This window comes from Zonotrichia albicollis, chromosome 3, assembly GCF_047830755.1.
Source record: "Zonotrichia albicollis isolate bZonAlb1 chromosome 3, bZonAlb1.hap1, whole genome shotgun sequence".
In the NCBI taxonomy this organism is placed as follows: Eukaryota; Metazoa; Chordata; class Aves; order Passeriformes; family Passerellidae; genus Zonotrichia; species Zonotrichia albicollis.
This window is the reverse complement of record NC_133821.1, coordinates 118,366,226-118,382,290: the sequence shown is the minus strand read 5'-3', so window position 1 is coordinate 118,382,290 and position 16,065 is coordinate 118,366,226. Positions and strand designations below refer to the sequence as shown.

Here is a 16,065-nt window from a genome sequence, read left to right as displayed (position 1 = left end):
TGGTAGTCTTTCATGTACATCAGAGTCACAGCAATTCTTTCCATCACAGTTGTGAAATTCATTTACTCTTCTGCATAGTGTCATTCTTGAGAAATGAAAATAATTGTTCCCTAGTTAACTTCAGATAGACAAAGCTGAGAATGTTTGTGAACTCTGGCAAAAATTCATTGGGCATTCTTGATCATGTCTGAAGTTTTTCACTTATGCAATGGTTTTTAAAAAGGCGAAGCCCTGCTGTTGAAAACCTCTCTGTCCACTTATTCCTACAAATACTACTTATTTCCCAAAACAGGGTGTCAGAACCAATGCAGGTTCTTCCTGTCTCCTTAATGAGAGAAGTTAATTGACATGCTTTTACTGTAGCTTTCAAGAGGATTGGACAGACATTTTTATAGAAATGCAACTTTTCTAGTAGGATAACCTCTGTTAGCTGGTGATAACTGTGGTCTAGGACTTTTCTCTGCTCTTCTTTAAGAACCTTTGTGCCTCTTGACTGCTGAACAAGATGCCTCTCTTCTGCATTGTCATGAAAAAACTTCTCTTGAAAGATGATGTGATTCCTTGTGCATTCTTGTTACTCCTCCAAGTGCATAAATTTATTTGCTGTTGCATGCAGAATTTCCTTGGTGTTCAGTCACTAATATTTGGAAGTATAAGATAGCTTGATGGTTTTCTGTCATCGTGTTGTCTGCCTGCAGTCTTCCTGTGATGTTTGCTGAGTCCAGGGCAGATTAACTCTTAACTTCAGGTTTGCTGTTTATCTTCCCTGGAAGTGTTCAGAGAAGTGTTCATTGAAGGTGCAGGCTCAGTCATCTTATCAAGATCTTCTTCACAGAGGAGCGTATTTTACTCCTCTCCCTCAGTATTGCTTTCTGTGGCAGAACAGTGACTATGCTGGGCAAGAGCCAGTGGAGCACAGCCAGTGTGCAGCACCATGCTGGCAGCGCTTCCTCAGGCTCCCCAGGTCACTGATCTTCACACAGGAAAGTGATTCTAAAGTAGAGCTATCATTGCATGGCACAGTTTGGTGCTGATCTAAGCCTTGGCCTCTGACATCAAGAGTGAGTAGAAGAATCATGAATGATTTGGGTTTGAAGGGATCTTAGATACCTTGGGCAGGGTCACCTTCCTCTAGACCAGGTTGCTCAAAGCCCTGTATAACTTGGTCTTGGAACACTCCCAGGAATGGGGCATCCACAACTTCTCTGGGCAACCTGTTCCAGTCCTTCATCATCCCCACAGTAAAGAAATTCTTCCTAATATCTAATTTGAACTTACTGTCTTTCAGATTTAAACCATTCCCCCATGTCCTATCACTGCTTGCCTGTGTAAAAAGTCCCTGTCCAGCTCTTTTGTAGGTTGCCTTCTGGTACTGGAAGGCTGCTTGAAGGTCTTCCTGGAGCTTTCTCTTCTCCAGGCTGAAAAAAGTCCAACTGTCTCTCCAACTGTCTCCTCTCAACTTCATAGGAGAGGTGCTCTGGCCATCTGATCATCATTGTAATCTCATCTGGACTTGCTCTGACAGGTCTGTCCCTTATGTTGGGGCCCCAGAGCTGGCTGCAGTACTCCAGATGGGGTCTCATGAGTGTGGAGTAGAGGGGCAGAATCATTGCCTTTGACCTGCTGGCCATGCTGCTTTCATTGCTATGAATAACACTCACAGGCTAATTTCCTTGTGATATATTCACAAAAAAGAAAATCTTATTTTTCTGTTGTTCAGTGTTACCTTGAGAATAGTGAAGTGTTGAAGTGCTGTTCTTGTCACCTCTTTTGGAAATGACTGCTAATGATTTTGGGTTCCTTACTGGTTTTGGCTTGTGATGATATGCTTGACTGTTGATTTCTGAATTGACAAGATGACCTATTACTTACTATTTTCTTTTTTTTTTTTTCACTTTGCTAGAATAAGTATTGCAAACCCAACAGCAGTCATCAGTCTCTGTTAATATGGTCTAACTGATCTTAGTAAGGTCTAAGGTCTAAAACATTCTGTTTTACAGGCATCCTGGAACTTTCTAGAGGTTTATACACATTAAACTTGTTTAAGGTCAAAATGCTCACAATTCTTCATCACTTCTTATTACTTATCAGAGACAAAGAACTGGAAAAATGACACCTCCACTCCTCAAAGTAGTTGCTTTTTCTGCCTCAATCACTGTGATTTGTTTAAACCTTTCCAAGGCCTTTTCCATGAACTTTGCACATCTCCTATTTTCTTGTTTAAGGAATTAGAGTTGTGCAGCAGTGGGTGCTCCTGAGAAGATTTGTTTTATTTTTGCTAGCTCTTGTTCATTTCAAATACAAGTTATCTGGTTATAGACATAGAAATTCCCTTCAGCTTCTTGTCAGGCCTTAAAAAAGGAGTATAAATTCTCTTGCAGTTTGAGACTGTTTTCATTCCTTTGGTTTTTCACCTTGCGCTGAGATCCTTGTTTTCTGTAGTGGAAGTATATCCATCTGTTGATAGCACTGAAACCACCAGCTGTGTGCTAAGCCCTTCTGTGTCTGAGGAACACTGTGAATCTCTTTCAGAGAAGAACTCCTCTTTTTAGCCAATAGACATGATGTGGAAGTGACTTAATTAGAAGCTGAAACCTGTATGAACAAGTGTTCATACATTTCCTTGAGACTCAGGTGGGTGCATTACCTTTTTCCACTGTGGTGAGTTGAGATCTTCCTGCAACAACATCTGGTAGGTGAGAAAGATCATTAACATATGTGATGACTCGGCTAACATACAACTAATGTACTTTATAAGGTGTTAGATATGTAGTGTGCATGATTGTTTTTTGTGTGTGTGCTGTGAAACCAAGCAGTGTTCCATAGGTCTGCATGTTTATTGGGGCTGCACTCTATTCCAGATGTAGCACAGAGAGAAATAGTCAGAAATTAGTAAGACCTCTTAGGTTTACTTTTCTCACTTCTTATCTATCAGACTTCTGCTTAAACAGGGGAGGAGCAGATGGTTTCTCTATTCTCAAAATAACTGTTTTCCAGTTATTTTGTATTTCTTTACAGATCTGGTTACTTTCCTGTTAACTTCTACCTTCAGCTTACAAAGACAGCGTGTACATTCTTAACTGTCCTATCTACTCTTACATTCTACTCTATAATAGAAAGTAGTCCTTGAAATGGCATAAACAAAAGTGAAAATTAAATTCTGGCTCAGTGTATTTTGAAGTGGAGGCCTTAAATCTTGAATAATTAATAAGCTTGTCTCAGAACTTACCTGTATCTCTTGGAAGTTCTGTGTTGCACAGAACATGCCTTCTCAGAATTATGGTAAGATAGATTTCTCTTCAAACTACAGGGGCCTCAAGGGTATACAAGAGAAAGATACATAATATTTTAGGGGATTCACATAAATCTGATGGAATTTTTTATAACTGCCTGCTTTCATTGGTAAAATATCTGTCAACCAAATGACTGAGCTTAGTGCTTTGGTCTCACAACATGGTGACTATGAGTGTACTCTCATCATAACATTTGTTGAGTTTCTTCTCTAAAGGAGCCTCTGACTCCTACTTTTCAGTCTTCTTTTCCCACATTTGCACATATCCCTCAGAGACATCATTATTTCTACGTCTTGTGTGTCAAAAGCACATATGCTTGCTAGATAGCAAAAGTGAAAGTCCACTGGAAACTACTACACAGCTTTTAGGTTTTTTATTTTGAGAGAAATGGCAGTGATATTTAATTAGTAAGTTATCCCTCTCTTAAACTGGTGTGTTGCCTGATTTTATTTGAAAACCAATGCCTTACAGCCGTCTAAACACCATTGCAGTGCTTTTCAGCTCTTCCAGGGAAATACTGTAACATTTTTTACACTTGGATGTTTTGCAGTGGCTGCTAACCTTTGAATTTTGTGTTTCTCTGGGGTACTGCATCCACAATCCATAGTGTGCTAAGTCTTCTACTAATGGGCACCCTTATGACACTGCACAGTGCATGGGAGATGGTGAAGCAAGGACAGTACTTCCCAGTAACTTGCTTTTCCCTAAACCTGCTGCTACCCTCACCCCCTGCCCCTGTTCCCAGATATTGTATCTGTCTTGGTAGCACTGAAGTATCTATCATGCCAGAATTAAAATAATCGAGATCTGCTTTCTTGTGAAGAGGATAGCTCTCTTGCATAAACTAGGGTCACTTTGTCCTGGGCCCATTTGCTCAAATGTGCTTGAGTGACATCGCTTTGAAGGGGTTTGTAAATAGGCACTTTCTATACCTAGATGAAAGTCAGACTTCTAGCAACTCTCCTTTTAAGGCTTCTAAATTACTTGCAAGTTCAGTTTGAAATGTAAAATTTCAATAACGACAACAACAACAACAATAATAATAATAATAATAATTTTAAACTGTATGATAGATCTCATTTCAAGTATGATTAAAAAGAAGAACACTGAAGAGTAATAGTTTTCTGGGTACAGGAAGGTTGTCTCCCCCTCACCCCCAACTAATGCTCTGAGGGAAAAGATACTGTTATAGAGAAATATGGTATTTGCATTTCTAAAATGTAGGTAGAAAACTTTTTTGTAGGAAACATTTAACATTTTGTGTTCAGAATGAGTAGATGGTTTTACTGAAATCCATTAGTGAAGTAAAGTGGTGCAAATTGTTTTTTTCTGAGTGGTATGTCATTTGCTTCACTAGGAGGAAAAGCATACAGAGGAAACTTGATTCTGTAGTAGTTTAAAAATACAGTGTGCACAGTTCTGCTGTAGTTAGCAACAGTGCATCCCTTTTCCCCTTTTGCTATTACTGCACTATTCTGGTTTCTCTCTAGAGGGCAACCTTCTACCATGTATTAAGTTAGAATCCTTTTTGCCTTTTCCTATTTATTTGAGAAGTTTTGTCTCTGTTTGTTTTTTTTTTTTTCCTAGGCATACCTGTAAATTATCAGGATGTAGCATCTATTGATCCACAGTATGCAAAGAACTTGCAGTGGATTTTAGATAATGATATCAGTGATCTGGGTTTAGAGCTGACATTCTCTGTTGAGACTGATGTGTTTGGAGCAATGGAGGAAGTGCCATTGAAGCCAGGGGGTGCAAGTATACTTGTCACACAGGAAAACAAGGTGAGTGTACAGGTTTATTCAGAAGATGGTAGCATAGTACAAGCCATTGGACTGACTTTCTGAATAAATGGAAGCATGGATGGTATACCTGTTTTGGAGAAAATACAAAAAAGATTGCAGTTGCCAACACTCTTTCCTCTTTTCCTAAGTTAGCATGTTACAGAAATAGTAAAAATTTTTAAAAGAGTTCAGATTAGAGGTTCTTCTTTCTGACAGAACTGTGAAAGGAAAATGGGATCAATTTAAATGTAGGATTTATTTTGAAAGTTACAGATATTCCTGAAGTTAAGTCTTAGGTATATATACCAAGGAAGTAGAACAGTAGCAATTGCTAAACATAAAATTATAGGTGATGTTGCAAAGTGTGCTGCCTGCCAGGCTGGTCTATAGTATTGCTCTAATTAAAATGCAGCTAATGGACAGAGTAAAAGTCTGCAGGAAGATTTTTCAGCCATTTGCAAGTCACTTGATGTGTATGGAAATAACCTGCTTTTTAAATTTACTTTAATAGTAGCAGGTTGAAAAGCCCCTGATTCCTCTGCAGCATTAATTCAAAAAAAGAAATACAGGAAAACACAGCCAGATTTTGAAGATTGTCTAGAAATTATGATAAACACAAGTCTAATTGAATCCTGCAGCTCCTGACTAAAGAGTTCTGAGTAACAGCAGGAGTGTCATGGGCAGACCTGACCTGTAGTTTTTTTATAACCTTGACTCCTGGTCCTGATGTCTGCTTTGTGTCCTGATTTTCATTCGTGTTTTTCTGTATTTCTGTATTTCTTATTTCTGTTTGTGTTGGGCTGGCTGAGCCTGTTTTCTGTGCTCAGTAAGCATTTGGCTTCAGGAGTGGTGCAGCAGCTGCTGCGCTGGGAGCAGCCACTTGGTGTCAGCCTTTGTTGCAAGGACATTGCAGTCTGTGCTGGAGCAATTGGCGCTGGATTCTTGGAGCCTTAATCCTTGTTTTCAGTAAGGCTGAGTCCCATTCCAATAGCAGGAATACATCTTATTAGCCTGATTCTGCACTGATTCCTGCAATACAGTCATTTGTGAAAGAATACAGATGGTGAAAGAAGTCTAATTGTGAAGGTAGTGGATGCTTAATTTCCTTATTATCTGTTGGAGAAAAAGTTGATTATTGTGTCTGGTCAGTCTTAGCTTCTCAGTATATAAAAAAGGTGTATTTAACATAAATTGTAGTTTCATAACAACTATTTAAAACCCATTTTCAATTAGCATAAAATTAGAAGTTTGCTCACATGAGGGTACTACCCATTATCAGCCTTATTTTCTCGCTAATTTTAGAGCTGGGGCACAGTCTAAAAAGGGTGATTGAAAATCTGTAGAGATGCTTCCATTCTATCTCATCAAGCCTTTGTCAGCATGGCAGGAGGGACTAGAGTTGGTGTAGCTTTAATTTGAAAGGTGGTAAGAAAGAGGTGCTCTAGTGGTAGTTTTGGAACTGTTAATATTAATGCATTTTTTGAATTTGAACTTGGAAAATGTGAAGTCAAAAGATATCTGTAAGATGGCACTGTTTTGTTCACTGATGAAGTTGCTGACAGTGATCAAGTTGTTGAAAATTGGAGATGTGTACTTTAGGGGTTTAGGGGGATTTTTTTCCAGTTTGTGTAATGTAACATTGTTTTGCAGTATGTTTTGGCTTAGCTGTTCTATCAGTTTAAATAGGAATGTGTCTACTTTATAAACAAAAACCTCTTTTTCTCCTGCAAGTGATAGCTTGGGTTTTTTTTTTTTTTCCACCTTTACCCAAGGAATAATAGATCACTGTTTAAAACTCATTGTATTTATTATACCTCTGGAAGAAGAAAATTCACCTTCTAAAAGCATTTGCTGTGTATGCACACTTGCAGATTACCTGTTAAATTATGAATGAATCTTTATCTCTTGAAAAACCTAAACAACAAACACATACACAAAAAATCCCCTGTGCCAAAACCAGAATAAAACACACCCTTGCCCCTCCCTGCACAGAAACCACCCAGCAGTCCCTTTCTCTCATTGAAAACTGAAACAGAGTAAATGCACTACAAGTAAGAGCTGTTTGTAAAGTGTTATTTTCTTTGAATGGGGTAGTTTTCTGTTTTTATATCAACTGTGTAATTGGTGAATGGTTGTGGGACAATTAGATGATGCAAATATTCATGTCTTGCAATTGCTGTCCATGTAGCCCAGCTGAAATACAGTTATAGCTTGGTTCAAATGCCTTTTCTCATGGTAATGGAGAGACTTCAAAGGGAAAAGCCAGACTTTGTCCTGAATTTATCTTTGTTCTTTGCTGTGTATCATTTTGCAGCTTTCTACTTATTAGGAAAAAAATAAAATCAGGTGTAGTCAAGGTTTGACTTTATGTTATATTAAAGAATGATGCAGATCTCCACAATCCTGTGGCTTTCTCAGTCCTCCCAGAACCTGTCTGTGAGCTGGCCATTCTGTTTGACAGTAAAATTGTAGTATTTTTTTTCCAGGCAGCTTTAAAATGGAGCTGCTTTCTGAATCTGAAAATCATCATAGCCATTGATCCTCATCTCACAGTATATGGGATTGTGAAATCGAGGAAGCATGATCCCTGCTTTATTTACCTCAAAGTAAAATACAGAACAACCCCTCACCCAAATAGACTTTGCCCATTATATTTGTGATGCCCATCTAATGTGTGTTCAATCAAATCTCTCTTCCTTAAAGAAGCCTGGATCATAACTTTATGTACTATGTAGGAATGCATATGTAGATCTGAAATGATGTAGGTATTTCTGTTTTGTAATGGATTCCTAAGGCTTCAGAGGGGAAAAAAATGTAAATGAAATGCACAGAAAGCAAAACAAATTGACCAGGTTGTTTACTGACATGTATTATGTAAATTCTGTGCTGCAGGTCTTTCATCACACGCCAGTGCTGATAGCCAGGATGCTTGGCTGTTCCAGGCCATTTTAAACATTTCTTGGTACACCTAAACTACAGCAACTGCTTTCTCTCATAATTAAAGTGTTCAGTGTAGTGTTTTTGTCAAGCATAAAATAAGTAATTTTTTTAAAAATTGATTTTTCAAAATAAGGTTGTGAATTTTTCTTTCCGCAGCCCTGTTTTTCTGGGTAGCCTAATTTACAAAAGAACAGTTTAAGAAATGTAAAACAAGCATTTCTGATAGTTGAAAACAACCAGTGTTAACATTGTTTTGAATCCTGGTATTGCAAAAATTTCTGATTTCTTCTGTATTCACAGACTGACAATTTTGTCTAGTGCACATAATCTCCTTTGGCTGCCTCTCAGTCCTCAGAGAAGGGAGCTGTCTTCAGCTCCACTGATAGTAGAAACAACCTGGGGAGATTACTAGACTGAAACTTGATTTTTGGGTCCAGTACTGCAGTTGAAGATATTCTTAGGTCATGTTTTTCTTCAGAGCACTTCACAAATTAATTGTTCTCTCAATCTAATAAAATGGTGATAATTCATTTTAAAGTATCTTTCAGCTGCAAGCAGCCCCTCTGTACATCTGTGAATGTAAGGAGCTGGGTTTAACAAGTATCCTTCCGTTTTGAAATTTGCATAGTTTATTCTCTTTTTCAGAAAGGGAGGAAAGAAAAAATGCTTGGTTGCTTTTGTGCAGGTTCAGAACATATAAGTTTAGGTTGAAATATTTTATAATTAAAAATCAAAGTAGTGTTTTTATAAGATTGTTCTCTTGAAGAAAGCTGATAGTTGCGATGGTTTAATTGGGAGATACATTTCATGATTTTCTTATTAAGAGTCATGATTACGAAGTCAAAACATTTCTTTAAACAGAGTACCTAAATAATCTAGGAATAAATGTTGTTTTCAAGTAGAAAACTATTTTCTTGAGTAAAGAAACTTTGTTAAACTTCTGTAATTTGGTCAGGGTAGATAAGACATTTTTATAGAATTTTAATGCAGGCACTTTTCCCTTCAAAAAGTCACTTGTCTCCCTCTAAAAGCCTTCTTCCATTAACGCCTCGTAGGCTTTTGTGTTCTTAACAAAAGCAAAGTTCTGGTGGATTCCTTTTCTAGCTGGCATCTTTTAATGGGGAAAGGAGTCCCCAGATCTCTAAAGCATGTTACAGTCTGTTCCCTGGCTATGATGGAAGTTGTTTTCTGGTGGTTTTCTTTTTTAAAAACCAAGGAAATTTTTCAAGACTTTCTTTAAAAAAATGTATTTCTTATTAAGACTAATAAACTCTGCAGGCTTTATTATGTATTATTTTAGGCTTCAAGAGACAAGGAGGGGAAAACAAGGAAGCTTTTTGTTTCACAAGCATTCCTTCAGAAGTTAGCCCTTTTTCCTTAGTAATGTCAGTTTGCTTAAATAGAGTATTTTTGCTTACAAACATTGGTGTGCTTATGGCCTTAATTGAGCCTAATAGAAGTGGTATTAGATGTGGGCATGACAAATTAAGTTTTGTTTACTTCCTTTATCCTAGACTGAGTCCCCATTTTTTGATTGGTTTTTTTAACAATTCAAACACTTCTGTTTTGTCATTGTCTTAGGAAGGAAGGCAGAAGAGCAGAAGGGGCTTATTTTGGGTTGCTTCCATGTGAAAAATGGAAAGGAACTCTTACTGTCTTACAGTGGAGGAGATTTGTGATGCGTTGAGGACTGCATTTGTGTGTGTGAGTTTGTTTGAGCACTGTGTGGTTTTGCTGGGGTCTATCTTAAAATTGTTTTCTATGTTGCAGGCTGAGTATGTCCAGCTTGTGACAGAGCTCAGAATGACAAGAGCCATTCAGCCTCAGATAAATGCCTTTTTACAAGGCTTCCATATGTTCATTCCACCATCTTTTATCCAACTTTTTGATGAATATGAACTGGTAAGATGAAATGCCTACATGTTTTTAAATGCTTTGTTCAGCATACTTCATCAGCAATGCAAATGATGTAGATGTAAAGCTCAATAACCACAAAATAATGATTTTGTAGATTTCACATTGGCTTTGTTTCCTGTGCATCTATCAGTGAGGATCTCATTATTTGTACTCCTGCTTTTTCTAGTTAGTGAGGATTACCATCTTCCTGAAACTTCACAGGGCAGTAATAAATGCCCTAAATTGTAATTTCAGTATGGAATCAGCATGTTGTGGCCTTTAAGTCTGTCCATATTTTCCTTGAGGAGGACAGAAATCCTATAAGAGTAAGGAGATGCTGTCTATTGTCTTTACTTTTTCTGAGTCACAGATTCAAATTCCAGTAAATACTTGTTGGTGATTTGATCTTCTGTAACCAGCACATCTCAAATTGTGTCTGAAGCCATGGCAAGACTCAGAGGCTTTTTCTTGTAGGTTCTTAGGCAATAATTTTTCTCTCTTGCTAGTGCATACTTAAATTAAAGAGATCATGTGAAGTTTTCTGAATTCAAGAATCTTCATGTATTAAAATTTAGTTGTGAGTTCCATAAGATTGCAATAAACTAAAAAAGCACTGCAAGCTTTCTACTTCTCAAAGTAGCATAAACTCTTGAAATAGGTGGTTAGTCAGGAGGACTAATGACAATCTATGTGCTTCTCCTGAAGGAGCTCTTGTTGTCTGGTATGCCAGAAATTGATGTGAATGACTGGTTAAAAAATACAGAATACACCAGTGGCTATGAGAGAGGAGACCAAGTTATTCAGGTAAAATTTTTTATTTGTTTGTTTTCTTTTTTTTTTTTTTTTTGAATAATGTAGACTGTTTAATCCAAAAAAAATGTGGTTTTGTGGTTGTCATTATATGTGTGTGTTTGTGGAACCTTATTTTGGCTGAAATTTATGGAGGTTTTTTTATACTGTATTTCTACATTAAGTATCTTAATTATTTATGAATTTGGTTCAAAGAATTCCATAATTTAAGTAGTAAACATATATATATTCCATTTATTGTTTTCTCAGTATATTTTCAAGTACTACAAGTATTTAATGGAAAATACAAACTAACTTTTTTGTCATTTAGTGGTTCTGGGATGTGGTGGAAGAACTAACTCAGGAAGAGAGAGTGTTACTATTACAGTTTGTTACTGGCAGGTGAGAGACTCTTCTGTAAGAACAAATACATTGTCTAGATACTCTGAAATAAGAGACTTGAGAGACCATAAAAGATCATCTAGAAACTGTTTTGCATTCTGGTTGTTCTATACATTGATGGAAGCAGACAAAGTGTGTGTTAATACTTTTGCTGTCTCTGTTGCCTGCAAAATGATTGATTACTTATTTATTATACTTGATCACTTTGCAAGAGGCCTTTGTTGCTGCCCAGGCTGTTTTTGACAAGGCCATAGTGAATTTAAATGAGCTTTATATTCTTTTTCCTGTTGCATGTTTATGTAACTCTGGGCTTTTCCAGCAATCAGCTGAGGCTGTAACATATGAGATAAGTACATTCAGCCAATATATACAGAAATATCCATCTCCTCAAGCTGAGTTGAATTTAACATTAGTGCAGTGTGTCAAGATAAGATGTAGCCTTATGGAAGACTGTCTGCTTTATAAAGGTTTTCTGTTCTAAATTCTATTTGTTCTTTAGGGAAAGCCACTTTTATTTCCCTTATGTTTTGGGGGCAGTGACGGAATATTTTAGCAAAAAATGCCCCTGTGAGCTGGGTGAGTTGCTGAGCTTGTGGGTACAGACATTTCACAAAGTGGATCCATAGACATAAATGTGACACCTGAGTTGTGCAGTCCAGTCTTTTTCTGGTAGCAGGCAGAGATCACAGCATCTTCTTGGTTTGATGTTCCCTTAATATTCTAGGATTAGTAGAGTAGTTGACCTTTTGTGTATAAGTTTTGTGGTTAAGCAAAGATAAAATACAAATTAAGATCATCAAAACTGCCTTTTATATTAAGGAATTTCACAGTCACAGATGTGTCCTCAAATGGCCTGGTCTCCAAATTATATTAGTTTCACTTGTTTTATTATGAATTTCCTTGGTTTTAGGGATCATGGATGATTTAAGAAGCTAGTTGTACACACATTGATCTTTTTGTCCTCTGAAGAAATGATTCCTGAAGTTGTAGCTGCACATGTGGGGCATGCCAACTGCTGGTCTTTCATTTTTATTGGACCAGTCCATTTCTAAATCTAGAAAGCAAATAAGGATCTTTAAAATGTAAGGTCATGTTTCAAATGCTTCTTAAAACATTCCAAATGATACTGAAGTGGCATTCATTATTTTCATGGCATTTGGGATTATCTACTGGACTCCAAGAGGCACTTTCTATCAAGTAAACAGTTACACTGTCTGATTAATATGTGCATCAGCATCATTTGTTTTGGTCACAAATCACCTACTGTCTTGTTCTTACCCATTTGCTTCTTAGTAGGAAAGAAATTTTTGGTGTGGCTTTAAGAACTCTGGTCTGGAATTTAAAAACCATCTGTTTAGGATTTTTTTTTTCCTATATCACCTAGGAGCAACCCTTTGTTTTTTCTTCAGCGTTTGAAATGCAATAGATGTATTTTCCCATAAATATTTAACTTTTGAAAGTTAACTCTAATAGTGATATGCAGCTGGCATTTTTGCACATAAGTCCCCAGACATTCCTACTTCCTTTTAAATGGAAGATTCAGATGCTGACTTTTCTGTGAGCCTAGTACAGTAGTCAACTGATACCTTAAGTAAATTTTACTTTAAAAGTATACCTGATTTCAAACTATGATGTTTTTTCTGGCCTTAGTGAAGAATTTGTTTCTATGGGTACTGGTTGGCAGGCTACATTCAAAAGTCTTTTTTTCCCGTCTTTTTCCCTTTATTCTCTTCTGTACTTTGACTTACTTGATTTTTGTGTGTGTGTGTGTGTGTGTGTGTGAAGTAGAACTGTTCTTTCTTTCCAATCAAAGACTATGAAATTAATTTAGTGAATTTAATAAAATAGATTTATGATTAAGTCTTTAGTGTTTTTCTGACACCTCCAAATATTTCTTAAACTTTTCCTTTTGCCTTCTTCCCCCATTTTTACATCTCTCTCTCTTTCTCTTATGAAGTCTTGCTTTTGTAGTTTCAGTGGAGATAACATTGCATTTATTGTTAATACCAATTTTGAGACTCTTTTAATGGCAAAGTAATTGTCATGAGCAAAGTTTGAACATATTTGGAGGTCTTAGCACACCCAAGAAAAAGTCTAAAAGTTTTTGTGGCTCATGTTGGGGATCTGAAAGTTCACTTATGATGCCATTTATTCTTTCTCATCTAACAGCTGCTTGAGATATTGCCTGTACTACAAGCTTTTCTTATTTTTCCTCCTCTTGATCTGTTTGATATTTATAATGGTATTTGGCTAATTTATTGTTAATTTTCTACTGGCAACTTCTGATGAAATTTTTAGTGAACAGTTGGAAGGAAGTGTTCACAACTTGATAGATTCTAAATGATAAATTCTACTTTATTTGAATTCTACAGCTGCAGAGATTGTATAGAACTTCTTTGGGGACTGTAGTTTTTGTGGAGCAATAAGCAATATGCTTATGCTCTTTTAAGGAAAATTCAGCATAGTTGTTAAATATGAAAGCTATATGTGTCTACTGTCATATAAGAATAAGAAAACGTAAGGAAACAAGCTGAAAATCTCTTCTACAGTGTTTTCATTCCATGCAAATTTATGCAAAACTTGTCAATGGAAAAATGGGTAGAAAAGTCATGATTCAGATAAAAATGTAGAAATTTCCAAAGCTATGAACTTGTATTGTTGCTGTTGCACACAGCTATTGTGATATTTCTTGCATCTATTTAGAAGGTTTTCTTTATTGGCAGTGTTTTGCTTGGAGAGAAAACTTATTCTTGGAGGCAAAAGTTGGCAGCAATCTCTTCCTTTTAAATGTTCAAAGCCTTGCCCATGCTTTATGATTCTCACCTGTTTTATGGAAAGTATTATAAGTTACATTGAAAAAACTTTTAGATAATAATGGACTGAAAGAAGTTTTCAGGAGTTAGGTCTCTGTTTATTGCTGATTTGAATGCGGGATGCTTATCAGAGGGGAGGAAAAAAAAAGTAGTTGTAGGGGAGGCAGGACTGTGTTGGAATGTGAGCCAAAACCATGGTATAAGAGTACTGATGTACCATCTTTACTGCTGTTCTGAATTGTTCCTGTAAGCACAATTCCATTTGTATCAGAAATTATATACTGCAAATAATCAGCACTTCTCTCTGTAGTGGTTACTTTGTCTAGCAGTGTTTGAACAACAGCTCAACATTGCTCTTGTTAAGCTGGGTAGTACAGATTTATGTGTTGGATACTACAGCAAGTTCTAAAAGGTGTGTTTAAAAGGTATTGCTGTGAGTTGTGTCCCAGCTCCTTCACATTCAGCAGCAGCAACCTTTATGCTTGTGCATTTTTGCCAGGTAGTTTTACTGTGAGTGGAAACATTACTTCTTCTGTTACACTTGCTTCTGGCTTTTTGGGTTTTTTTTAGGTTTCTGTGGATGCAAGAGCAGTGCTAGCAAGATGTTTTCTTGTAGTGTATGTTGGCTTAAGCTGATGTTATGAAAATGTCTGAATTTTATTCTATTTGTTAGTTTTGAATTACAGAGAGGGGGTCTGAACAATGGGCTATTTCCCATTTACACCTGGAGTAATCTTTGAATAATATGTTGGTAAAGGGGAAAAAAAGAGTAATATGATTAAGTGAGATGGCATTCCTGAAGATGCTAGTGATTTTTTAGTGTGTGCTAGTTTTGCCATAGTTTGTCACTGGGCTATAGTGTGACTGATGTAATGATTTTATTAGTTACTTGAAATATTTGGTCTGAAGTAGTAAATGAACAGACATGTCAAGGACACTTTGCTCATTTGTCCCACAGATAGTAATCAGAGAATAAACTGTTTTGTGATGTAGCTTAAGCTTGAAACATAAATAGACATGTTTGTCTTAGCTGAGATAATGCCACAATCTAAGAAGGATATAAATCTGTCAGAAGGCGTCCAGACATGCCATGGAGATGGTGAAGGGCCTTGAGAGGAAGCTGTATAAGGAGCAGCTGAGGACACTTGGTCTGTTCAGCCTGGAGAAGGGGAGCTTGAGAGGGGACCTTGGAGAGCTCATTGCAGCCTGCAGCTTCCTCAGGAGGGGCAGTGGAGGAGCAGGCACTGATCTCTTCTCTGTGACCAGGGACAGAACCCAGGGCAATGATGTGAAGCTGTGTCAGAGAGGTTTAGGTTGGATGTTAGAGAAAGTCTTTTCCCCCAGAGGGTGGTTGGGCACTGGAACAGGCTCCCCAGGGAAGTGCTCACTGCCCCAGCCTGACAGAGTTCAAGAAGGATTTGGACTGCAGTCTCAGGCACTCAGGGTGTGGTCCCTGCAGAGTTAGGAGTAAATTTCAGTCCTTGTGGGTCCTTTCCAGCTCAGAATATTCTGATTCTATGAACATTCTGCAACAAAAACTGGTTATAGAAATGAGTCCTTCTTGCTGGCAGAATTATCTTAAATGTCAGCCAAACAATATGGTGCCTATTGTCAGTGGACTGATGTATTTGGTCTTGTAATTAAAAACTTTTAAACAATGAGAATTTTGATACCAGTAAGAGAAAGGGAACTTTAGTAAAAGTATTAGTAACTGTCAAATTATCCTAAGTAAGAGATATTTTCAGTGTAAATACATTTTTTTGTCTTATAACATGATTGCACTGCTCTAACTTCTGTACATTTTCTCAGTTCCAGGGTGCCTCATGGTGGCTTTGCCCATATAATGGGTGGCAGTGGATTGCAAAATTTTACTATTGCTGCTGTGCCATACACTGCAAATCTTTTACCAACATCAAGCACATGGTATGTTAACTATTCTCATTAAAATATCTTCAAACCAGGGCTTTTTCATGTCAGTCACAGTCAAAAGTACAGTTCTTTAGCATATTGAAAGGTCAAAAAAAATTTAAACAGTTTCTGCAGCATTCACTCTCCAACATGAAAGTGGTGGCTTTATCCCAAAAGATGTTACATTGTTTGTTCATTGTTTGCAACTCAAATTTGTCTAATTAAAGGTAGTGAAATTAA

At 37.1% G+C, this 16,065-nt stretch overlaps 1 protein-coding gene across 3 annotated transcripts in view; it reads left to right on the top strand.

The window, feature by feature from the left end:
* LOC141728634 (E3 ubiquitin-protein ligase HACE1-like) overlaps window positions 1–16,065 on the top strand; it is a 28,203-nt gene that overhangs the window by 11,052 nt on the left and 1,086 nt on the right. For 2 of the 3 annotated variants that reach the window (XM_074538579.1, XM_074538580.1), the window contains exons 10-14: window positions 4,881–5,077; window positions 9,788–9,919; window positions 10,619–10,717; window positions 11,034–11,104; window positions 15,727–15,840. In XM_074538579.1, coding sequence (XP_074394680.1) covers window positions 4,881–5,077; window positions 9,788–9,919; window positions 10,619–10,717; window positions 11,034–11,104; window positions 15,727–15,840 — 613 coding nt within the window. The remainder of the gene's footprint in view (window positions 1–4,880; window positions 5,078–9,787; window positions 9,920–10,618; window positions 10,718–11,033; window positions 11,105–15,726; window positions 15,841–16,065) is intronic. The other variant, XM_074538581.1, reaches the window with a different exon arrangement.